This window comes from Leptonychotes weddellii, chromosome 2 (genome assembly GCF_054177405.1).
Source record: "Leptonychotes weddellii isolate Sample4059 chromosome 2, ASM5417740v2, whole genome shotgun sequence".
NCBI lineage: Eukaryota > Metazoa > Chordata > Mammalia > Carnivora > Phocidae > Leptonychotes > Leptonychotes weddellii.
The window spans coordinates 50470028-50495937 of record NC_138370.1 but is presented as its reverse complement, the minus strand read 5'-3'; the positions used below and the strand labels follow the sequence as shown (position 1 = coordinate 50495937).

The following is a 25910-nucleotide window of genomic DNA, read 5'->3' as shown; positions in this document are numbered from 1 at the left end:
CTCTCCCTGCCACTCCCCCCGTTTGTACTCTCTCTCTGTCAAATAAATATATAAAAAATCTTTTTAAAAAATTACATTTAGAAATAATCTATAAATTAAGTGGCATCAAATTCCTTAGAATGAATGAAATACTCCAGGGGCTTTAACAAAATAGGTGACCTTGGAAGTTTACAATTGAAAGCAATATTTGCTTGGGAAAGTCAAGATGCTGATAAGCTGTCACTGAAGTTCAAGGTGGAAGGAAATCTATAATGCCTCATAGTATTTGCTGATCTTCCTAAACCTTGCTTCACGAAATATTTGCTTAAGTTTGGCATAAATGTCATGCATAAATGTCAAAGTTCACCTGGAAGAATTTGCCTTCAGAGCACCATGAGGATACCTGCAGCTGCCTGCATGGTACAAATTGAGAGAACCTAAAGCATCGCTAGCCTGAGAGTATCCTCCTCCTGTGACTGTCACCACTCTCCCACCAACAGCATGCCTTCCAAAACAGCCATGGTCTGCAAACACCAATATTAACATGCAACTATGCGTTTTATTGTATTTATTTGTTTTATTTTGTTTTGTTTCATTTGTATCTTAACAACTTTTAAAGATAATTTGAGACTGTATGCAATAAAAGCACAATGCAGTTGCCCAAAATCAATTAAAAGATTTAAGACCAAACCAAGTGTAAGAAATTCAGAACCTGACATTATCTCAATTTCCTACTTTTGCCTTTTCTCCTTTAGAATGTTAACTCCTGGGAAGCCTGGCTGGCTCAGTTGGTTAAGCGACTGCCTTCGGCTCAGGTCATGATCCTGGAGTCCCGGGATCGAGTCCCGCATCGGGCTCCCTGCTCGGCAGGGAGTCTGCTTCTCCCTCTGACCCTCCCCCCTCTCATGCTCTCTCTCTATCTCATTCTCTCTCAAATAAACAAATAAAATCTTTAGAATGTTAACTCCTTAGGGCAGAGGATTCTGTCTTACAGCTATGTCTCCAGCCTGTAGAAGAGGAGCCTAATACAGTAGGCACTCAACAAAAATATGCTGACTGAATAAGTAAACAGAGAAAGTGAGCAAAAAAAAAAAAGAGGACTAAAAATATTCGTATTTCTATGATTCAAAATTTAACTCTGAGCTTGCTAGCATCCATGCCAAAGAGCAGCATCAAAGGTTACAGAACTGTGATTGTCTAGTAGTAGGAATGCCAAAAAAACAAATGTTTTTCTGGTTCTGAATTTTTTTCATGAGAAACTTTCTTGGCAGGTACCAAGAAACATAAAAATCAATGTCTTTATAGATAAGGTATTTATTAATGCAGTGTCAGGCCTACTACTGTCTTGTGTTAGTGAAATGAGCATGTAATGTGTATTTTATATTTTCACATTAACAGCTACTAACATATAGCACTGATTACTTTATCAAGTTCTTACTAGAAAACAGAGCCCAGGGGATGAGTAACTATAGGCAAGACAGATGAAACAGCAGGGTGAAGAGCAGAACATTCACTGAGGACAGCAGGGCCCAGAGAAATGCTGCTGTGAGGTCTGGATGGCTGAGAGCAAGGGGGGAATGAAACATTTCTGCCTCGTGTCTTTGTTTGTATGGCTCTGTTTCCCATCAAATCCTAGTTAGGGTTCAATCCACATTTTAAGTACCAGGTATTTCTTAGTTTCTCTCCATCATCTGCCATGACCCAGACACTATGCCACGCATTAGCCATTCAAAGACTGTCAGTTACATCTCCTCTTTCAAGCTGTTCACAGTTTAATGGACGAAGAGTTCTCTAACTCATATTTGTAATTCAATAAGATGAATGTTATAATAAAATACTATGCAAAGGGTCATGTTTGGAAGAAAGAGAATTACACTGACTGAGGAATCAGAAAGCACCAAAAGGAAGTGAAATTAAGAAACGTTTTTAAGGATAAACCGGAATTTGAAACAGAAAAACAGAAAGGAAGGGCAAAAGGAACAGCAGGTGCAAAGCATGAAGACATGAGGGAACATGGAATGTTCGAGGAATGGAAAATAGGCCAGTGAGGCATGATTGCCACATGTGGCAGAGTGAAGATGGAGGAGGTTGAGGCTGGAGAGTTTTCCTCAGAGCATGCTGTCCAGAGGCACATAGATAATCTGCATATCATGTTTTAGACCTTCTCTTACTCACTGGAGGAGTACCATTGGAAAACAAATACCAAAAGAATGACATGGCCAAATTTGTAAATAGGTTCTCTCCCACCATCTTTGATCTCTTACTATAATATGTTTAAACTATTTTAATAGCAATTATCATGTTTCTCCTTGTATTTATTTTTTACTCTTGCCTTTTCCCTTTAATCCCACCTATTAGATTATAGGATCGCTAAAGGAGAGAAACTATGCCTGGTTCATCTTTGCCCTCCTTGAAGCTTCCCTGGCGCATATTAAGTGATAAATAAACAGTCATTCAATTGATTTCATGTTCAGCTTACCTTTCCAGGAAAGGGAAGTAGAAGAAAGGAAGAGTAACTATAAAACACACAGAGCCAACAAAGAGACATTTCTCCCATGGGCTAGAAGCTAGACTTATACAAATTCCAAGAAATTAGAAAATGGCTATGGCTTATCAGAGTTTTAAGCTAAATTATTAATAATGGATGAAGAATGTATGAAAGGGAAAAAGATGAAGAGAAGAATTTCCAAGCAATTCAAATTCCTTAAGAGGACAGAGACAGGGGGCAGAGAAAATGTAAAGATGTAGGAAAATGCTTTTTTCCTCAAAATTTCAAAAATCTTTCAATTCTACCTGCTAAATTGGAACTTGTTAATGTTTTTGGCAATTATCTCACTTCTTTACTCATTAAAGACAGTATAATTAGTTCTTTTCACTGTTTTTCATTTTCTGTGTCTATTATGCCAGCACAGAATTACCAAAAGCCCTGTTTGAAATAAAACATAAAATCTCAGGGAAATAATGGAGATGTTTGCAGTTTTATTTCTTTTGATTACAACCTTTTAACTGTGGGGTGTTGACTGACATGAAAATCTCTGAAGCATGATTTTCCTGTGAGTTTGGGCCACCTGGAAACCTCCCTTGTTCATCCACATTGAATGAGCATTTTCCCTAGACCATGTGCATGTTCTAGCAGCAATAACTGGGCTGCAAATTAAACCCAAACCATATATGCTATAGAGCTATTATTTTCTTTTTCACTGTGCAAGCAGTTTTTAAGCTACACCTAATCCTCACAACTGGTTCCTGTCAGAAGGCGCCTCTTTAAAACCAAAATATAAGTTAATAAGCAGGTGATTTAATCTGCCTCCAGCAAATACTCCCTATTTTAAAAAATGAACTAAAAAGTGTTTCATCATTCAGAAGTTTAAGCTTCCTCATATAATGTTTTTTATGAAGGTTTAAAGTTTATCCTATTATGTTCACTTTGCACTAAGTATAGTTAATAGCAGAACTCTGATATTAGCAGAAATAGCAGAAAACTGATCCACAGTTTTATTAATCTGATACATTGCTCAGGATTCTTGGTTGTGGAAACTATAATATATTGGTAGCTAAGTGTATGGTTAAGGTAATAAGTTCTGAAGTCATTGGGTTTAAATCTTCGCTCTTCTATTCACATTTTCTGCCTCAGTTTCCTTCTTTGTAAACTGGGGCCTGTTGTGAGATTTTTAAATGAAATAATCTACATAATGGCACTTGACACAATGCCAACCTCATGGTGAGCAGTACATAGTTAGCCATTATCATTATCAGGATTATTAGTAGTAGTAGATAATTACTATTAGTAGTAGTAACTTCATGCTAGGTGAAGTTATTAGGTAGCTGATGTTCTATAGCAGGGTTGGGAAATTTTCCTATAAAAGTCTGGATAAATATTTTAGGTTTTGTCAATCATAAAGCCTCTGTTGCAACTACTAAACTCTGGCATTGTTCTTCAAAGACAGTCAAAGACATTCACATGGCCACACTCTAAATGCATCAGGAGTCAAAAGGCTCTGCCTCTGAAATGATCAATTCAGACATTTCACTATCTCGATACATCCTTCCAGATCTTTCATTCAGTCATTCCCACTACGCCCTCCCTTTACTTTCATTGGGCCTTCAGTCCCTTAAGCTCTTTATGATCAAACTCCTACCCATGAATCCAAATCCAGCATAGATTTTAGAATCCACCCCCCATCTTGCTGATATTCTCAACAACTTGTCCATTTCCCTTTCATCTTACCTGTGTGTCAAAACCTGGAGCATCTTATCTCCACATCTTCACCTGGATTGCTGAGCTCTAGTGAAGAGAAGTGTGGGATCACACTGATTAATGACACTATAAATACATCACATTTAACTTCAGCTAAGTCCTCACCTCTGCCCATAAATCCTTTTTTTTTTTTTAAGATTTTACTTATTTGAGAGAGAGTGTGCGTGCACAAGTTGGAGGGGGGTGTGGCAGAAGGAGAGGGTGAAGCAGACTCCCCGCTGAGCAGGGAGCCCAATGCAGGGTTCGATCCCAGAACCCTGAGATGATAACCTGAGCCGAAGGCAGACGCTTAACCGACTAAGCCACCCAAGCGCCCCTGCCCATAAATCGTTCTTAAGGAAATTTTTTCGTTTCTCTACATCAGCTATTTCAAATTGTCTCCTGTCCTCATAAACTTCCAAATCCTCAGAAATCTCAAGATAGGAGCTCCCCTTTCTTTCAATTACAAATTTATCCAGATTCCCCCTTGCCCCTTCTTTCACACACACACATACACACACACGCACGCATACTTAAGTTATTTCTTTCCTTTGACAATGGAAGAACTGTTCCCTTCCAACCTGAAGTCATTTGTACCATAATAACTCATTTCATCTCACATCCTGGAAGACCCAGTCTATTCATCATCATCACTTTTCTTAACATGGATCTTCTGCTTCTCCCTCTCTACTGTCTAATTCCATTAGCACTGAAACACATTCCTGAGCCACATCTTAAACAAATAAACCCACCAGATTTTCATACATTTGTCCACCTACTACCTCTGTCTGTCCGTCTCTTTATAAACTTCTCAAAATAGTCAACGGCACATACAATCTATATTTCCTTTCCTTCCATAATTTCTCAACATATTTGGAATCTGGCTTAAATCTCTGTCACATACACCAAAACTGCTGTTGCCAATGGTATTAAATGTTCCCAGTTGCTAAGTCAAAAGGATACTTCCTCCTTCATGGACATTTTCTTGCCCAGCTTCCATGACACCCCAGTCTCCTGGTTTTCCCCGAACTCTCTGGAGGATTGTTTCTTTTTTTTTTCTCTTTCTTTCTTGATGATCTTATCCACCCCCATGTCTTACATTGCCACCCATTGGCTAATAATTCCCAATCAAGGTTTGCTCTCTTTTCTCATGTACTCTGGACCAGTATCTCAAATTGCCTTCCAGACATCAATACCAGAGTTCCCAGTTGCAAAAGGTGCAAATTAAAATTAAGATTTTTTTTTCTCAAAACTTGTCCCCCCATTTGTGTCATGTGAGTTAATGGCGCCATCCATCCCATTGTTTGAATAAGAAATCTATAATCCTGTCTCTGCATCATCTGTTCATTTAATCAATCACAGATTTCTGTCCTATCTTCTATCTGTTGTCCACTGTTGTCCATCCCAATGTCACTTACTCAGGCCTCTGTCATGTTTTTTTATCTACTATCAGTTGTGCTCCTTAGTTGTGACAGAAATATTCTTTGGTCAACTTGAGTGCAAAGCAAATTATTGAAAGGAGTTGTGCCCATTCACAGAATGAGACCCAGAGTGTATGCTGGAGGCAAGACCAAAAGGCCAGGAAAAGGCTCGTGTGTGGCTACCACACTGTGGCAGCTCAACAGTCCACACCACAGCTTCCAGCTCTCACCTCTGCACAGTCACTACTTCTGCCTCTCATACCCCATGTTGCTGCATCTGCTGCTACAACCAGAAACCAGAATCCTTCCTCCATGGAACCTGCCTCAAAGTCCAAGATGGATGCATATAACTGCCATGTGCCAAGACTTGTGCCCAGGCTCCAAGGGGCTGGGAAAGCAAATATTTGGAGATTCCATATTCCATTATGATGAGTGAGCTTAGTTTCTCACTGAGGCTTATAACATGAGGAATTATCCAAAACTAATAAGGAGGCTCAGATGATGGACAACCAAAGATAAAGCAATGATAAATATACACAACCCCAAGAATAGGACACAAGCCTTCCCACTGACTTTCTTCTTCCCCTCAGTCCCTGAGCTAAGCTACGATCAGTTATCTTTCTAAAATGCAACTCTTGGGGTGCCTGGGTGGCTCAGTTGGTTAAGCATCTGCCTTCGGCTCAGGTCGTCATCTCAGGGTCCTGGGATCGAGCCCCGTGTCGGGGTCCCTGCTCAGTGAATAGTCTGTTTGTCCCTCTCCCTCTGCCCCTCCCCCTGCTTGTGCGGGCTCTTTCTCTCACTCTCTCTCTCAAATAAATAAATAAAATCTTTTAAAAAAAGGTAAAAATAAAATGCAACTCTATTGATGTTTCTCACATACTTAACAGTCTTCTTTGTCCTCTAGCTCACCTAAGATAAAATTCAAGTTCTTCACACAGATTTCTGTTTCAGTGAACCTCTCTGAGTTACCTGAGTCTGCCATACTTTCCCTGGGATCCAAGACTTTGTCTATGCTTCTGCCAGTGTCCTCTTGACCTGCCTAACTCTTCCTCCTCCTTCACATACCATCCTATAGGCTTCATCTTCCATAAAGCTTTTCTTGATCCTAATCCTGTTATCCCTTCTAGGTGCTAACATAGCTCTTTGTTCTCTCATCATGGCACTCGACACACTAAATTATATATGCTTATTACTTATTTATATCCCTGATAGACTAAGTTCCATGAGGACAGAAACCTGTCTTTTTCAAAACTATATTTCCCAGGCGCCTGGGTGGCTCAGTCAGTTAAGCGTCTGCCTTCGGCTCAGGTCATGATCCCAGGGTTCTGGAATTGAGCCCCACATTGGGCTCCCTGCTCAGTCTGCTTCTCCCTCTGCTCCTCCCCTCCTCCCCCCCACTTTTGTGCTCTCTCTCACTTGCTCCCTCTCTCTCTCACAAAAATAAATAAATAAAATCTTTTTTTAAATTATATTTTCCAATCTCTCTCTCTCACATTGAGTTCAGTACAAAAAATTAATTTCTCTAAGGCCAAAAATAAACAGACCAATAGCTTCTCTTCCAAAAAATACATTTTGCAAGAAATGGAAATACGGTCTGTTTTGCCTTCAGTATATAAACATACTTTTGGCCTAAGCATCTTTCTCTTCCAATTTTCATGTCTTCTGGGTTAATGTTGCCTGGTGACTTATATCCTCACACATTTTAAGAGTTGACCTTGACCTTGACTTCTCCTAAACCACTACCATATTTGCTGACTGAAGGGCCAAATGTAGTTAAGGGCTCTCTTCTGGGAGAAACCCATCTGCCTTCTCAGGACAAAGTATGAAAGGCTTTGAAATAAGCAATAGGAAACTGGTGTCTTTTCAGTGGAATACTGGGTGGGGTCTGGTATACCTTCCAGGGTCATCTGATTCTATTGTGGTGTATGCCTTTTCTGCCTTTAAGTAGGCAATTCTATAACTTTGTAAACTGTAGAAATCTAATAGCAATGCAAATTATACTTGAACATGAATATACAAATAAATTTTTTCCAGTAGAAATACTATTAGTTTGTACTCCATAGAAATGACTCCAAACATTACATTTTACTGCTCTCTCTATATTAACCAGTTTCAAATTTATTAGTAAATTCATTTCAGCATTCTTGATTGTCTGCATATATACTTATATATGTACACATATATTATACTTATGTACATATATATTCATATACTTTAGAGTCTGCTTTGAAGTAGTTGTATATCTTACCAGTTTCCTCATTAATTAGTTAAATAAAACCTTGCATAAATGTTTATTATGATACTTGTTATATTTGCCATGATTTTGCTGGGTTTTTTTTCCTTTTTGTGGCCAGAAACAAGCTCCAAGCTTTTGACTACCGGTCCCCAGATTTGGCTTCCCACTGAGAACCACAACTACTAGAACACTAGTATGTGGTCTCTCCTTCCACCTTCATAAACTTCCAAGCTCCCACCCACATTTCTGGATTTTGAGCCTCAGTGAGGCTTGACCTTGAGGGAAAGTGGCACACAAACTGAAACAGAATTTTCTACTTCCTGATACTTAAGTTTTGGGAGAAGGCTATGTCGGAAGGTAAAAGCTAATGGGTACTTAGATGAAGGGTATGCGAAAAAACTGAAAATCAGGCTATATATTTTCATATTTAATTTTGCATTTTCTGTATTATATATTCTATACATAATAGTTTCTATGTTTGATTGTGCCTTTTCAAAATCATGTGCTAACTGCCTGTTTCTCATGAACAAAACATACTAAAATATACAAAATACACTGAATACAACTTTTCTCCATATATGGGCTAATTTAAAGAATCGGTGAGGAATCAGAATGATTCCATTCTGGAGTACAGACAGGACAAAGGAATTAGAATGCTATAAAGAGGGAGACGGTGACAATACCACTCCAGTGGATTTGTAAGATTTACTAGGAGAATACAGGGTAATATGGCTTAGTAGGTAGGAAAAGACTAGAATGTGGAGAATCTCATAATTCAGGTATAACAGAGTAATCTTTCTAAGAGGACATCTAAGACTCAAGTACAACTTTCAACTAAAGAAGACGCAGTAGGTTAATATTGAGCTTTCGGATCTGATTACATATCTTCTGTTGAATTGACAGGTTCTATGAATCACTGCATCCTATGTGGTAGTAAGTCCTCGAGGTAGATTTCTGGAACCCCTCTACATAATACTCTTTGAGATTGGAGACTTGCAGGAGTCAAAAATGCAAGCTGGCTCTTTTTTGGTCATAGAGAAAATGACATTTCACTTAATAGAACAAAATCTCATCACTCTAAGCAGAATCCCTAGATGGGAAACTGATTCTGGACAAGCAGCCCAATTCTATCCTCATGAGGAACACTGACCTTATGGAGAATGAATTTCTCACTAAGTTTACTCCTGACCCAGCCTATAAAGTTGAGTTCCACCACATCCAACAAGGTTCCTTTATTGACTTTTAGACTCAATCTTGAGGCAAGTTTCCCTTCTGAAGTTTTCTAGATCTTCCCTCTATCATTCTATGAACAATATATAGAAAAAGAATAGCATACTTAGAGTAACAGAAGAGTCATTGCCTCATAATATTTACAGTGGAAATTTCAGCTCCTGCCCAATTGTTTTGCAGGTCATGAAACTGGTGGTGGTATTTCTATATAATGAACATGGAAATACTGATGGTATTTCCATATAAATGTCCTGTGCAAGGCACAGAGTTCTCTCACATGTCCTTAAAAGATTTGTTAGGTTCTCACAGCAACAAGGCTCTTTTCATTTTCCTTTGACACTCTATCCAAATTTTATAGTAATTGTTTAATGTCTTTTCCACCTCCCCCCTTTATAACCCCACATGACTTTTAATTCCTTAAACATAGGAACTATGTCCTCAGTCTAGATCAAGAGTCAGCAAACTTTAGCCCCTGGGCCAAATCCATCCCACCACCTGTTTCTGTATGGCCTGCAAACTAACTCTTAGTGCCTACTACAGATATTTTCTGTTTGAATTATTCAGTGCTTGTTAGTAAGATACTTAATATTCACTCACAGGGAAAATAGTAAATTAAAATATTAATAATAAACACAAGTATACTTGATGTTTCTTCCAACTTGAAGAATAGAGAAAAACAATTTTTACAAAAGTTCATTTGTTCACTTTAATGTTTCTCCCAACTTGTAAATTAGTAATTTTATGATAACCGCACACAAACACACTCACACTACTAATGGCAATTCTCTCTATGTTGTCTTTCAGAACACAAGAGGTAAACTGGTTTCCAGTGCCTCTGGCCTTCCTGTTGAGAGCAAACAAAAAGTGTATGAAGACTACTGAAATATGTCAGAGACTTCCTCCCATGACTCGTTCTATGATTCCCTATCAGACATGCACGAAGAAAGCAAGAATGCTGACTTCTTCCCTGAGCTATCTGCTTTTCTCAGCCAGGAAGAGATAAACAAGAGTCTTGACCTGGCCCGGAGAGCTATAGCCAACTCTGAAACAGAAGATTTTGACTCAGAAAAGGAGATCTCACAGATTTTCAACGCTTCTCCTGTAGGTGTCTGTGAAAATCCTTCCCATAAGGAGACCAAATTTGGTGAGCCAGCCTCCTCAGGAGGACCTCATGATAACAAGCCAACACCTGTCCAATCTCCGCCAGAACAAACTGACCGTATCTCTTCACCTGCTTCAAAGAGGAAACCTGCCAAATCACCCCTGCTTGCCAGCCCCAGCTATATCCGGAGCCTCCGAAAGGCTGAAAAACGGGGTGCAAAAACTCCCAACACAAGTGTAAAGCCCAAACCAGCATATCAAGGTAAGACTGGCCCCCAGAGCCAGCTATGTGACAAGGCGGCTAATTTCATCGAGGAGCTGACATCCATATTTAGAGAAGCAGCAAAGCCAAGAAATAGAAGCCCAAACGGGGAGTCCTCATCCCCAGACAGTGGGTACTTGTCTCCTAAAAATCCACGGTCAGCCCTGATGAGTGCCTCAGCCAGCCAAAGCCCCACTGGAGACCAACAGGAGATGGAAGCTGAGGTCAAGTTACCCGAAGCCAGGCATTGCTACCAGGCAGACCAGGACAAGGCAGTGCCATGCAATAACATCTCTCACCCACAGACCCAGAATGCACTCCACTTCCCCTCAGCTCCACGATTCATCCAGAAGCTTCGGAGCCAAGAAGTGGCAGAAGGAAGTAGAGTTTACTTGGAGTGTAGAGTCACTGGAAACCCAATTCCTCGAGTCAGGTAAGAACTTTTTATTATGAATAACAAATGATTTGTGTTGACTTTTGGTTTTACTTTAATGTGGGATGAGAAGAGATTTCCTGTAGAGTTAGCCCTCTGGAGCCTGAAGTGGTGTTTTCAAATACCTGCAAGGCAAAAGCGTCCCAGAATTGCAAATACTAGTTGTTCTAGTTAACCCTGGTGGGATGTGTCTGTTACCATGAACATGTGCTACTAAGGGGAAGGCAAAGGAACGGACAGGCATAGAGGGGTACAAATAGGTACCTATTTAATAATAGGACTCTGGGATTAACAGCATCCAAGGAAACTTAAAATGGGCAACTGATTCATTCAAAGTACTGTGAAAGTGTGTGCATCATTTGAATAAGAGGTGCTGAAGACGGTCGAAAGTGTGGCTAAACCTGGAAGTCGTCTGGCAGTACAGAGATGAAAGGCACGGGTGTGCAGAGGCCAACCACAAGATTAACCCCCAAATATATACTCTGATCTAAGGCCTGGGCTAAGTGGCCACATAGTCACTTAAAGCACACCCACACACCTTGAATGTGATGCAACCAAGGAAACACAGAAAGATAAACCAAACTGAAAGAAATACAGGCCTGGGGCGCCTGGGTGGCTCAGTTGGTTAAGCGACTGCCTTCGACTCAGGTCATGATCCTGGAGTCCCTGGATCGAGTCCCATATCGGGCTCCCTGCTCGGCGGGGGGTCTGCTTCTCCCTCTGCCCTCTTCCCTCTCGTGCTCTCTGTCTCTCATTCTCTCTCTCTCAAATAAATAAATAAAATCTTTAAAAAAAAAAAAGAAAAGAAATACAGGTCTGTTGCCTATACACAGGCTCTGGCCACTACAGCATGGGTATAGCAAAAAATGATGAAAATAATAATAATTACATGAGTGCATGGTTAGTTGGAGTCAATATGCTCCTACACCACCACGACCAGTCTAATTTCTGGAGTTCTTCCTCAACTGCAGAATTCATACTTTCTGTGCGAAAAGGTTAAGAGGAGGGACCCAGGAGTCAGACTGCAGGGTTTCCAATCATGGCTCCACCTTTTACCAATTGTGTCATGGAGGCAAGTTGCTTTGTGACTTAGTTTCTTCATCTGTGAAATGGGAATTAAAATAAAGCCTACTTCATTCTATTTTATGATGACTATGTAAAATAATATGTGAAAAAATAAAACCGTGCCTTGCACCTCGTGACTGCAGCATTAGTATTACCTATTACTTTTATTATTTCTCATTTCTTAATTTTATATGCCAAAATGAAAATAACATTGCAAGCTGGATTATACTATAAAAATAAGCCATACATTCATTCATTTTCAAAGTTTTGCTTTTATTAATGAAGGATGTTTTACCTGGGTTATATAAATATTAAAAAGTAAATTCAAAATTGTGAAATTTGGCAAAATGGTAAAGTAGACATCATTGTCTAAAAATTGTAACACTGGTACATTCTTATTAGTATAGCATTTCACAAGCCATGAACTTGACCTCTCACCCTACATCCACTAATACACACTTTGCTAGAGTTGGTCTCTTAGTTTGACAGATTATTGCTCACAAACATGAAGTAAGCATTAGCATTACTGGCTAAAAAGTGGTGTAATTAAAGGCAGGGAATTTTTGTTCAAGGCAGCGCCTTAATTCCTCTTGAGACAGTTTTTACAGTAATTTTGCTATATTTCTTTTAGAAGCTGACAGCAGGGGGCAGTAAAAAACTTCTCAATGGGTTCATTTCATTAGAGATGTCCTAAATTCTGCATTTATGTATCTTTTCCATAAAGAATTTTTCCTATTATTTTGCCTATGATGGAAATGAAATTATTTGATTCTTTTGGATTCTATTTAGATTGTTTTTAACCTACTAATCTTGGGAACAAATAATTATCTATGAGTAATACTTTCACATGTTATTCAAAACAGTTCCACAGGTTCTCATACAACATCTGACTCCACTTACATTTACCTCCAAAATAATACCCTTTATTACCATGGCAAGTAAATATATCATATCCCTTCAAAAATGACAAAAACAATCCATTTAACATCAAAGGATTAATTTAGGTGAGCAGACCATAATTACTACATTAAATTTCACTTAAACATTTAGTAATTTGGGGTACATCAAATTCATGCTTCTGCCTCCTTTCTTTTTACTGGGGTTGGGGGAGCATTATTAATTTAGTTAGTAACTACAGAATTATTAACTAGTTCTCTCTTGTCATCTCCTGGTCTACCAAAGTCCATGACCAATGTCCATCAGACATTACAAATTATGCCCTTCTAGAGTAATTAACTCTTTGATGAAATGTTCCATTGTTTAAAGTTAGCTGGTCATTTTTTTATCCTTTTGGAGTTTTTGTCTGTTTTTTATTTTGTATTTTGAGAGGGGAGTGTGCTGGATTTTCTTAATTTCTGTTCCAAAGATCTTGGTACTCTCTTTCATGCATTTGTAGGTATAACAAATGCCTAAGAACACTGAGTTCCTTTTCCACATGAGACATGAGAGTCTAAAGAGATCATCTTCTTTGAAGAAAATTTCATATGAAGAAGAATGCCTTTAGTAAAATGTACCCTGCACTGGGGCATTTTAGAAACTGGCTTGACTCAGTCAGTACAGGAGACTCTAAACCCAGAGATTGCGCAGACCTATTGATTACTAGGCTACCTCCTAAGATCCCAGAAGCAGATCTCTAGCAGGATCCATAGAGAGCAAGGAGATGTCAGAGGAACCTGAAGCAAGCAATAAGCAGAGGCCCCAAAGAGCTGACTGATAAGCATAGAGACATTCAGTTATTGAGAACTCAGCAGCTATAGGGCAGATGAGTGAGATGTGGTGCAATTGCCAATGGTAAGGTCCAGACTTACTTAAATGGCATGCATCACAGGAAAATATGGCAGCAGGTATCAGCATCCAGATACAGGGTCTGGAGCACAGGGAGAAAGTTCTACCCTTCAGGAGTTTAGTTAAGGAAAAGACAAGGCTACTGCTCCAAAGGACAATAGAACAGGGACAGTTCAGGAAATACTCAGGTATGATTAAATGAGGTGGGACTTTAGTGCTGGGTCCAGATTAGGGAAACAAATTGTTAGACCAACAAGGCTGGGCTACTAAGCTGCTGGCCTGGAGCTTCTTAAATTTGGCCTAAATAGAAACCATTTGGTCTGAGAACCTGGACATAGTGAAACTTAGATAAAATGGCCCTTGCTAAAGGCAGGGCTGGTGGAAACAGTATGATCGAAGCCAGGCCAGTCATTTCAAGGCTCTTCTACTTCATCCTCCCACAAATATAACTGGCACAAATACCAGTTACAACCACAAAGAGGACTGAAAAAAAAAATCTGTTTTCTTTCTTTATTCTTACATAGTTCCAACAAAAGAGAGAAATGCTGATGGAAGAAAGCTTATGTATAGTAATTGAGGTCATATATAATTTAGATACTACTCAAATTACGCACAAATTATTTGTTAACAATTTGAATTATTACATTAAATAAAATCAAGTCAGAATTCACAAATTTTTCTGATTATGTCCCAGTGTTTCATATTTCACATGCACTACTTTATAACAGTATAAAAACATGTTCCCTTACATCACTCACCTTGCCTGTTCCCTCAACTCTCAACTTCTGTGAGTTGGAGAAAAATTCATGAAGGATTTTAGTTCAAATGTACCTCCAGTACTATAAAAATGAGACCTCACATTTTCACTTTATATTTTTAAAAATATTATGGCAACCATATATTTCAAACCATTTAAATATTAGGAAACTAAGAAAACTAGGAAATTATTTGCCAAGGAACAGAAAAATAATTAATTAACCATAGAGACTAGAATATAACTCAGGTCTTCTGATTCCTGATCAGGTACTGAGTGACTCACAAGAAGATTTAGCCACCATCACTGCTGCTTTGCTTGTTGTGCATGGCTTACTGACAAGCTCCAGAAATGGAAATGAGCAGAACTACCATCTGGAATTCATATTCCAAATATCTTTTAAAAAAATGGTATTCTGATAATTTCCACAATATTTTTCTATGTTAAACACACACACACACACACAGCCATTCACGGTTGTTCTCTCTCTTTTTTTTTTTTTTTGCAGTAAGTTAATACTGCAAAGTAAGTCAATCAACATAAGCCAAAAAATGTTTGGGCATGGGGAAAGCAGATAGTCTACATCAAGTAACTACAAACAAAATAAATTATTCCCACTTTATGAGAAGAAGTCCAAACCATCCTCATATTCAAGCTGTATTGTAAGGTAAATGTGTACATACTCTTAAGGAGGAAAAACACTTTTTTTTTTTTTAAAGGTTTTTATTTATTTGACAGAGAGATAGAGAGCACAAGTAGGCAGAGTGGCAGTCAGAGGGAGAGAGAGAAGTAGGCTTCCCGCTGAGCGGGGAGCCCGATGTAGGGCTCCATCCCAGGACCCTGGGATCATGACCTGAGCTGAAGGCAGCTGCTTAACCAACTGAGCCACCCAGGCGCCCCTAGGAAAAACGCTTTTAAACATATTGCAATAAAAGTGAATCCAGCAATAGTCCAAGCATAGTTAATATTCTAAGTACAACTACTCACATCTGATCATAAGATGCCTATTAGGTCATCACTATTAGCCTAATAAAGTTTCAATCAATATATGTAATTAAAAGTAATTAAATTCTTTCTTTTTAAAATCAAAACCCAGTATCTCCAATGCTTCCAATTAGTTTGCATCAGTGAGACTTTGATCATCATCAAAAGCCAAAACAAGAGAATTATACATATCAAATCTATGCAATGCGGTCTGTAAATTTTCCATCTCCTCAAAAGAAAATAGAAACAAACCACTGATTCACTTTTCTTACAAAGGGTATCAGTATATCCCGATTATTGACTACTTTGGTTTGGGAAAATGTGGCAACAGCACCATTAGCCAGTAGGTTATGAACATGTGGTGCTTGTTAGGATCCAGATGGCTTGCGGCACCTGGGTGTTTCAGTCTGTTAAAGTATCTGCCTTCAGCTCAGGTCATGATCCCAGGATCCAAGGATGGATCCCATGTCATTGGGCTCCTGCTCAGTGGGGAGTCTGCTTCTCCGGCTCCCTTTGCCCCTCCCCCCGCTTGTGCATTCTCTCTCTCTCTCTCTCAAATTAAAAAAAAAAAGATCCAGATGGCTTAGTTCCGGAGTATTATTTGTTTTTGTTAAAGAATATTGTCACAATACAACACCAGATAATACCATTAGATTATCAGTATGAAAAATCGACCATACAGGTATTGTTACAGCAACATGAAATGTAATTAGGTACAAATAATTTGGGGAACAATTTTGTGATACACAGTAAAGTTGAAGGTGTACATACCCTAAACTTTTATGTAATAACCAATTGCCTACTGGACATCTCTACTTGGATATCTAATAGGTTTATCAAATTTAATATATCCAGACTGAACTTCTGGTTCTCCTCTCCTCCAAAAACCTTCTCTTTCTAAATCTTTTCCATGTCAACAAGTGACAGTCCTCCTTCCAGCTGTTCAAGGGAAAAACCTTGAAGTCATTCTTGGCTCCTCTTTTTCTAACATCTCACATCATCCAATCCATCCAGCAAATCCAGTTGGCTCAACCTTTAATATATCTAGAATCTGACCACTTCATACCACCTCCACTAATCAGGCTCTCATCATTGGCTGGGCCAAGCTACCATCATCTTCCCCTGGGATATTTGCATTACCTTCCTAATCTGTCTCCTAGTGTCCATCCTTGCTCATTACACTCTATATTGTACCTAGCATGATTCTTTTTAATGAAATTGTGATCAAACACAACACAAAGCTCTCCAGTACCTTCTATCTCATTCAGAGTAAAATCTGTAGGCCCTATAAACATTAATAAGGCACCATCTCTCTGATGCTCTACTATGCTCCTGTTTGGTCCATTCCAGCCATAATGGTGTTCTTGCTGCACTCTAACATGCCAGGTGTGTTCCTGTCTCAGGCCTGTATACATGCTGTTCCCCCTATGTAAAGTGCTCTTCCCCCAGATATAGGCAGGATTAGATCCTTCATCTCCTTAATATCTCTCCTTAAATGTCACTTTCAGAGTGTGGCCTTCCATAACTACTCAATGTAAAAGAACAGGTCCTCCCCACCTTACTCTCTATTCCAGTCATTTTGTTTTCCTCCACAGAACTTATCCGATACACTCTGCATTTTACTTGTTTAATTTTTCTCATTGTCTGTCTTCCTAAGTAGAATATAAAACCCTTGAATATAGGGGCTGCCATCTGATTCTTGTTGTGTCCCTAGAGCCTAGAATGGTGCCTGGCACATAAAAGGTATTCAATAAATATGAATTAAATAAATAAATGAATGAATTTCACTCCTAGCTATATATCTGGAAAGAACTTTTGCTCCTGTGTACAAGGATACATATATAAGAACATTCATAGCAGCATTGTTTCAAAATACTGTAAAGAACCTAAATATTTGTCAAAAAGAAAATGGGGGGTGCCTGGGTGGCTCAGTCATTGAGCGTCGCCTTCAGCTCAGGTCATGATCCCGGGGTCCAGGGATCGACCCCGCATCGAGCTCCCTGCTCAGCGGGGAGCCTGCTTCTCCCTCTCCCGCTCCCCCTGCTTGTGTTCCCTCTCTCGCTGTCTCTCTCTCTCTGTCAAATAAATAAATAAAATCTTGAAAAAAAAAGAAAAGAAAATGGATACCTCTTCAACATAATGATTTTATTGCCTTAGGATATATATCCAGAGTGGGATTGCTGGATCATAGGGTAGTTCTATTTTTAATTTTTTGAGGAACCTCTATACTATTTTCCATAGTGGTTGTACCAACTTACCTTCCCACCAACATGTACAAGGGTTCCCTTTCTGTACATCCTCACCAGTGCTCATTATCTCTTGTCTTTTTGATAATAGCTATTTTAAAACAACCTATGTGTCCATTGTTTACATATGAATAAAGAGTATGTGGCATGTATATACAAGGGAATATTGTTCAACCATAAAAAAGAAGGAAATCCTGCCACTTACAACATGGATGGACGTTGAGGGCATTTTCCTAAGTGAAATAAGCCAGAGAAAGACAAACACTGTATGATCTCATTTATATGTTGAATCTTAAAAAAGGCAAACTCACAGAAACAGAGCATAAAATGGTAGTTGCCAGGGGCTTGGGGGGTTGGGGAAATGGGGAGATGTTGGTCAAAGGATACAAACTTCCAGTTACAAGTGAATAAGTTCTAGGGAACTGATGTATATCATGGTAATTACGGTGAGCAATACTGTATTATACTTCAAAATTGCTAAGAGAATAGATCTTAAATGTTCTTACTGTACACAAAAAAACTTGTAATCATGTGAGATGATGGATATGTTAACTAATTTTATTGTGTTAATCATTTCACAATATATAGATGTATCAAATCATCACATTGCACGCTTCAAACTTACACGGTGTTATATGTCAGTTATGTCTCAATAAGGCTGAAAAAAAGGAAAGAAAATGGATAAGTTGTGATTTATATTCATACAAGGAATGAACTAGAGTTTCCTGAATCAGTATGTCTGAAACTCACAAACATAACAGCAATCTAAAAAAAAGTTGCAAAAACATGCATACAGATTGCATTAATAAATTTATCCATATGAAGTTAAAATTGCAAAACAGTCCTATTTCAGGCTTAAGGATATGATAAAAGTATAGAAAAATGCAGGGGAATGACAAATACTAAATTCCAGACAGCAATCACTGTAGAGATAAAGGAGAATGTGATTAGTAAGGGGTACACAGAGGGCATCCACTATGCTTGCAGCATTTCATATCTTAAGATGGGTAGTAGAGACACAGATGTAAAATAACACTAATTTTATACTCATTGAAAAGTAATGACTTTTTATTTTACTCTACTATCCCAGTTATGTATTTGGTATATTCCGCAGCAACGTTTCCAATGAATGGCATGATTTATTCTATAAACACCATCTAGAAAATGGGTGTAAGCAATGCAAATTGGATAAATTGGCTCTTAGGTATTTGCCCTCATGAGTTGTAAGTTAATTTTCTGAGTTGTCTTAGTTATGTTTTAGAGCTTTAAAAAAATTTCTCACTTTAAATTTATGGTGTTCTTAATAGAATGGTATATGTACTCAGTCTTCTACCAAAGATTTTTTATGGTGTAGTCTACCCAATTTATTGACTGCAGAGGATAGAAAAATGTGTTTATGAGTCTCTCATTCCTAGGACAAAATGCCTGCATTTATAAATTTTTTTTTTAAAGATTTTATTTATTTATTTGAGAGAGAGAATGAGAGAGAGAGAGCACATGAGAGGGGGGAGGGTCAGAGGGAGAAGCAGACTCCCTGCCGAGCAGGGAGCTCGATGCGGGACTCATCCAGGGACTCCAGGATCATGACCTGAGCCGAAAGCAGTCGCTTAACCAACTGAGGCACCCAGGCGCCCCAAAATGCCTGCATTTAGACACACACACACACACATGCACACACACGTGGCACCTTTTTAGAAGTAGTGAAAATCTGAAGATTAGTAAGAGTTGCATATTGTCATTTCACCAACCCAAATACCTCCCCCATATCATCATATTTGGTAAATAGGAGCAAGCAAAATGGGGCAGAATCCAAAGGAAACAATACCAATTAACGTTATAAGTTCCTGTTTTTCTTATTCTTTTATCACTTCCTTTGATTTATTTCCTTTTTTATTATTATGTTCAATTAGCCAGCATATAGTACTTTTTTTCTTTTTCTGTACATTTGCATTGACTTGAAAAACTAAGTCTGTTGTATTTTACAGAGGATAATAAGTGTTCCCTAGAACATCAAATTACCATTGAACTAGAAACCGAAGGAGATTAAACAACAGAGTAGTACCTTTATTTTCACTGAAATGAAGAAATAACCTTACCTCTGATTCCCCCTCACAGGTGCTTTCTATGAGTTAATAAATTAAGGTGATATGACCTATCAGGCTATTTTTGTCCTCTTTCCTATCCTTTCCATTCTTTCTCAACCCGTTTCCATCCAGTATCTACCCACTTACAATCCCCACATGAAAAATGACCTCTACCTCTACAATGCTTTAACTGCCAAAGGACCATCATTAATGCGAACGTTGAATCTGTTTCTGTAGACCAGTGAGTGAAATGGGATAACTCCGTATCAGTGAACCCTGGAAATAATGCCTCTGTTTTGTGGAGTTGTTGCTTACTGATTTGAACATTACAGAGTGACAGCAACTGCCCTATCATCTGTTCTTGGTCAACCCATGACACTGTGATGCTGCGCTAGGCCAGTTCCACTGTACATAATGCTGCTCAGATGGATAGCTCAATGAATCAAGAAGCAAACTGAGGGGCGCCTGGGTGGCTCAGTTGGTTAAGCGACTGCCTTCGGCTCAGGTCATGATCCTGGAGTCCCGGGATCGAGTCCCGCATTGGGCTCCCTGCTCAACAGGGGGGTCTGCTTCTCCCTCTGACCCTCCTCCCTCTCATGCTCTCTGTCTCTTATTCTCTCTCTCAAATAAATAAATAAAATCTTTTAAAAAAAAGAAAGCAAACTGATATTCAAGGCAAACGTGGAGTATTACTAGAGTTAGGAATTTGAATCGGTTCTAACAGTCATTGGTATATAGCCACGAAGCAGCAGCCGCCAAATCAGCCAGTAGCATTTGTTCTGAAGAACTGATTCCATCATTTCAGTTTACACCTCCATGGCCAAGTTTCGGGATTTAACAAGAAAACCAATCAATAAACAAACTTCAGCATAAATTTTCCTAGGAAATAAAGGTGGTCAGAGAATCCCTTTAGAATTAAAAAATATGCTTGTGTATTACGGAAAAAAAAAAAAAAAAGATGCTTATAGAACAAACAGCAAAAGCGTTTAGTGACTGACCATACAGATTCTGAAGCAAGAGTGTGAATCTTGCCTCCATCACTTATCAGTCCAGTCACTTTGGCAAGTTATTTCACCTTTCTATGCCTCAGTTTCCTTGTCGGTAAAATGAGAATAATAAAACTACCTACCTCTACTGTTGTTATGAGTGTTAAGTCAATTAACACAAGGAAAGAGTTTAGAACTCTGCTAGCACATAGTAATAGCTTAATAAATATTGAGGTATTATTTTAAAGTTACTTATTATTATTATAAATTGTTCACCTTTATTGTTTATTGTCATTGATTTGGTATAGGCTCCCTATACTCTACCTTCTCAAAAATCTTTGAATCTGTTCCTTTTCTTTATTTTTTTTTTAAAGATTTTATTTATTTATTTGAGAGAGAGAGAATGAGAGAGAGCACATGAGAGGGGGGAGGGTCAGAGGGAGAAGCAGACTCCCTGCCGAGCAGGGAGCCCGATGCGGGACTCGATCCAGGGACTCCAGGATCATGACTTGAGCCAAAGGCAGTCGCTTAACCAACTGAGCCACCCAGGCGCCCTCTGTTCCTTTTCTTTAAAATCTTCATGCTACAACTCTCTTTTTGTACTGCTAAGTATTCCCAATGGTATAGGGTCTATAGAGAGGGAACCGTTGAGCTTTATAGGCTAAACATAATTTATAAGGAATACAAAATACCTCTAAAGGTGTTTCTGATCCTGTTTGGATAGTTAGTCTTAGACTTGTATCTCAAGGTCAGAATCAATACCCAGGCTGCCGTGGAGTGTTGGGGATATTGTCCTCTGGTCTCTGTCTATTGTCATTGTCTAGTAACTTTTACCTCATTCGGCCTTCTGTTCCTTCACTGCCTCAGGGGATGGGATCAAAGCCAAAATTTTCTTTCCATTTCTACCCCCCCTCCTACAACTAATTATCTCCCCATCCTCTCTTCCTAAACCTTAAAGCTGTGAAGGTCAGCCTTATTGTGGACTACTGACTACTTGCAAAGCCTTCTAAAAATCAAGCCTCTGACTATTGTTTTCTTGCTGCTTTTTAAATTGTTTAGCAATTTTCCTGAGTTAACTTCATGGCTCCTTGTTAAATATTTGCTAAAGCCAATTGAAAGTGTTTCCCCAACACTTTAACCACTCCCTGTTTTTGTATTCCAATAATTTCAACAGGAAGAAAACTCTAAAAATAATTGGAGTAACAAATGCAGGCTTTTCCCCCAGCTAGATAAATTGGCTTTGATTTTGTATTTTCTTCCTACTAAGTATTATACCATACAGCAAAGCTCTCAAAAGGAAAAGAATGTGCTTTTTGGAAGTTTAATTTACTATTATGCAAACTACTGTGAAACAGTTGTTTTGAAAGAATTTGACTCTGAAGTTTGGGATGGATGCTTTCACAGTCAAAACTACTCAATGTCTCAAGTCTTTTCTGTATAGTTGCTTAAAGAATTTCTTGACATGTTTCTTCATTTGCCTTGGGGCAGTGCTACATCATGGATCACTGAACCTGTTTAGGCATAATTACAACAATTCAAGAACTCCACTTTGATGGTGCATTCTTTTGAGGGTTAAAAGGAGTTACTTTATAAATACAACTGTAGCAAATACAATTATAAGTCTGAAACTTGATGCAGCTTACTATGCTGACCCAGATGCAATATTTTCTACCAGTTGATGTGTCCACGTGATGTGTAGCAATTGAACTGATTCTTTCCTCTTTAATTTTAATTTCTTTGAGCCAAGAAATAGGGTCATATATAATATCTGCTGGAATAGGAGTAAAGTGCTAGTCACGTGAGCACTGATAGTGAAACCCAATCAAAAGCCTGTCCTGGCAGAAACATTACTAACTCCAAGTGGAAACTTTGTGCTCTTGATCATGAGTTCTAACAGTGAAGTCTAGTTCTATATAATAGCATAGGGGAAATTAGTCCACAGAAGCAAGTTTCCAATCAGTGGTTATATGGTCCACATGTAGGCTAGAAAACTTAAATAAAAATACCCTAGGGAATAGGATTTTTTTTCCTAAGGTGGCAGCTCTTAGCCTTGGTTGCTGGAATTGAGTAAGTATTTTCTAATGGAAAAACAGAAAACAAGTCTGGTGAAAAGGATTTCCAAGTATTGGAGGAGAATCTTTGAAGAAGGAGGAGGAGGAGAGTAAGGAGAGGGGGGAGGAAGAGAAAGATGAAAATGGGAAGAAAGAAGGAAGGAAGAGAAGGAGGGAGGGAGGGAGGAAGTAGGGATGGAGAGAAAGAAAATTTACATTTGAAGTTAATTGGTTCTTTCTTTAAAAGCCAGAGAGATTTTCAAAATCACTTTTGCGATCATATTCTACATCCAGGTTTAAGATTACACACACACACAGACTTTTTTTTTTTTTTTTTTTTTTAAGTAGGCTTCACACCCAGTGTGGAGCCCATTGCAGGGCTTGGACTCATGACCCTGAGATCAAGATCTGAGCTGAGATCAAGAGTCGGATGCCTAACAAACTGAGCCACCCAGATGCCCGAGCAAACATTTATATCTTAATGAAAAAAGATATTACTTGAAACCTTGAAAGATGGTCGATACACAGTGTAGTCAATGAGTTAAGCATAGGACTTTTCCCATATACTTCTACATATAAGTTTACAAACATTTATATATTAATGAAACAAGATGTTACTTGAAAGACTCATTATATACAGTGTAGTAAAAAAATCATTCTTACCATCACAGAAGTTATCACAGGCCAATTTCATTAGCAGAGAATATTCCAGTTGTGCTTATGCATATAGAGGGCAATAGACATATAGTTGATGAATGCTAGGGAGAGGAGATAGAAAATATTTGTTTCAGTTTTGGATTTTGAACCACCACAGACAAAGATTAAGAATTTTCTACATCATTGGAGCACCTGGGTAGCTCAGTTGGTTGTGTCTGACTCTTGATTTCAGCTCAGATCATGATCTCAGGGTCATGAGTTCAAGCCCCACATTGGGCTCCATGCTGGGCATGGAGCCTACTTAAAAAAAAAAAAAAGATGCAAGAATTTTCTGCATTGTTATATGAATTCGATTACAATGAAGGAAACACCATGGACCAATAAGCTTTCTTTAATAATAATATTGAAAATGTATTATTCACAAATAAGAGGATTTGGTCAAGGGTAAGGACTTAGTGAGGCCTAGTCACTCCTATTTAGAGGCTTTGTCATGCCCTCATGAGGAGACTTTTAAAGTTAACATCAGAAACTTACTATAGCATTCAATTACATCAGACATGTCTGTGCAGTCATTGTGCAGAATTACATATGCCAGTAGATTGTAGAAAGCTTATGTTATAATGTCATTTCCATTCTTCTCAAACTCTTTGTTAATCATTCTAAAGTCACAATAATTTCTCTTTTCCTTAGAGCTACAGAAATTGAAACCTCATTACTGTTGTTGTCATTCTCCTAGTAATGATAATAGATATTGGGGTGCCTGGGTGGCTCAGTCACTTGAGCGTCTGACTCCTGATTTTGGCTCAGGTCATGATCTCAGGGTGGTGAGATCAGGCCGTGTGGGGCTCCATGCTGGGCAGGGAGCCTACTTGGGATTCTCTCTCTCACTCTCCCTCTGCCCCTCCCACCCCCCCACTTGCTCAATCTCTGTCTCTCTCAAAAATAATAATAATAGTAATAATAATAATAATAGATACAATAATATTGATAGCCAACATTTCTTGAGTACTTAGCACATGCCAGACATTCTTTTCATATATAAACTCACTATTCCTACAAGGTAGATCCTACCATATTTCTTGGGTACTAAGACATATATTTTGTCACATTTTAACATGTCTATAATCAGAATGCATCTTGCAAAAGAGAGTATTTTACAATCACTGTCAGACTGTAGTCATGATATGTTTGCCTGTACACACACAAATTTGGTCAGAACTGTTTATTTTGTCACTTTAATTGAAGTCTTTGCCTTTTGGCATGCTGGTTTTTTTCTTTCTTAATGGCTCATAAAATAATGGTGTCTTATAATGAGTGGCATATTAAGTTCAGTGAGCTATAATATTATTATCTCCATTTTAAAAACAAGAAACAAAAGTCTAAATAGCTTATGAAAATTGTCCAATTGCCCAGAGTCTTTACTTTTTTACCATTACACTACACTGTCCAAAAAATGAGAGTGGAACACACAGTCCTTCTTACAGAATGGTGCCCCAACAAAGTTTGGGTGAGCCCCAGCTTACCATTAGAAAAACCTAACACAGTAATCATTATTTCTTAAAAAATGAAATATCCATGAATTGCTTCCTTCCATTGCTCCAGATGGAAAACTTGGAAAAGAAAGGAGGCATGACCAATGATTTCCTGGTCCTCATGAGAAAACCTTCCTTAGCCACTCTGTAGTGTCGCTGTGAGGGAGACTCAGCATCCTGATTAGTAGGAACAGTCTCCATTGCTGCAGCTTGTGAGGCCATGGGTTATAACTTCTATCAAAGCCAGTTAGCCAAGGCCTCTCTCTTTCTCTCGTGAACAGAGCAGTAACCCCGAACAGAAGAGAACAGATATGACTTGTAATCCAGTGTGGTACTCTTTAATTCTTAAGGGTAGTGGCTAGCATTTTAATTAAGAATGTGTTGGCATATGTTGGCCAGAATCCTGATACATGGAGTCATTCTGTGCTCCGAGAACAAGGACAAATTATCACTGCCTGAAATAAAGAAGAAACGGGCCCCAACAACCCCAACAACATGTAAGCTCAACTGGTTTCTGATAGACCTTTTCTACAAAAGGCCATTGTAAAATACAATACAGTAAGGTAATTTTTTTACAGAATAAATAGCTTCAACTTTGAACAGGCAGCAATTAAGAGGGAAGTATCAGTATTGAAGAAATCAAATGGACATTTAGACCATATATAGGATGAGTGTTGTTACAGCATTAAAAGTCAATGTGCACATCAAAATGACAGATATTCCTCAGCTTACCATAAAATTCCTCAGGGGCCATGTGGTGTGGTGATTATAGAGGGGTGGTTGTTATGTGTGTTATCAGGGGAGTTCTCTAGGAAAGCACCATCTTACCTCAGGGGGGGTCAGTTCCACTTATAGGAAATATGTGTA

General features: G+C 38.6%; 1 protein-coding gene across 4 annotated transcripts in view; it reads left to right on the top strand.

Moving 5' to 3' along the window:
• PALLD (palladin, cytoskeletal associated protein) overlaps positions 1-25910 on the top strand; it is a 403835-nt gene that overhangs the window by 16261 nt on the left and 361664 nt on the right. For all 4 annotated transcript variants that reach the window (XM_081812919.1, XM_081812912.1, XM_081812914.1 and 1 more), the window contains exon 2: positions 9908-10899. In XM_081812919.1, coding sequence (XP_081669045.1) covers positions 9989-10899 — 911 coding nt within the window. In that variant the 5' untranslated portion in view covers positions 9908-9988. The remainder of the gene's footprint in view (positions 1-9907; positions 10900-25910) is intronic.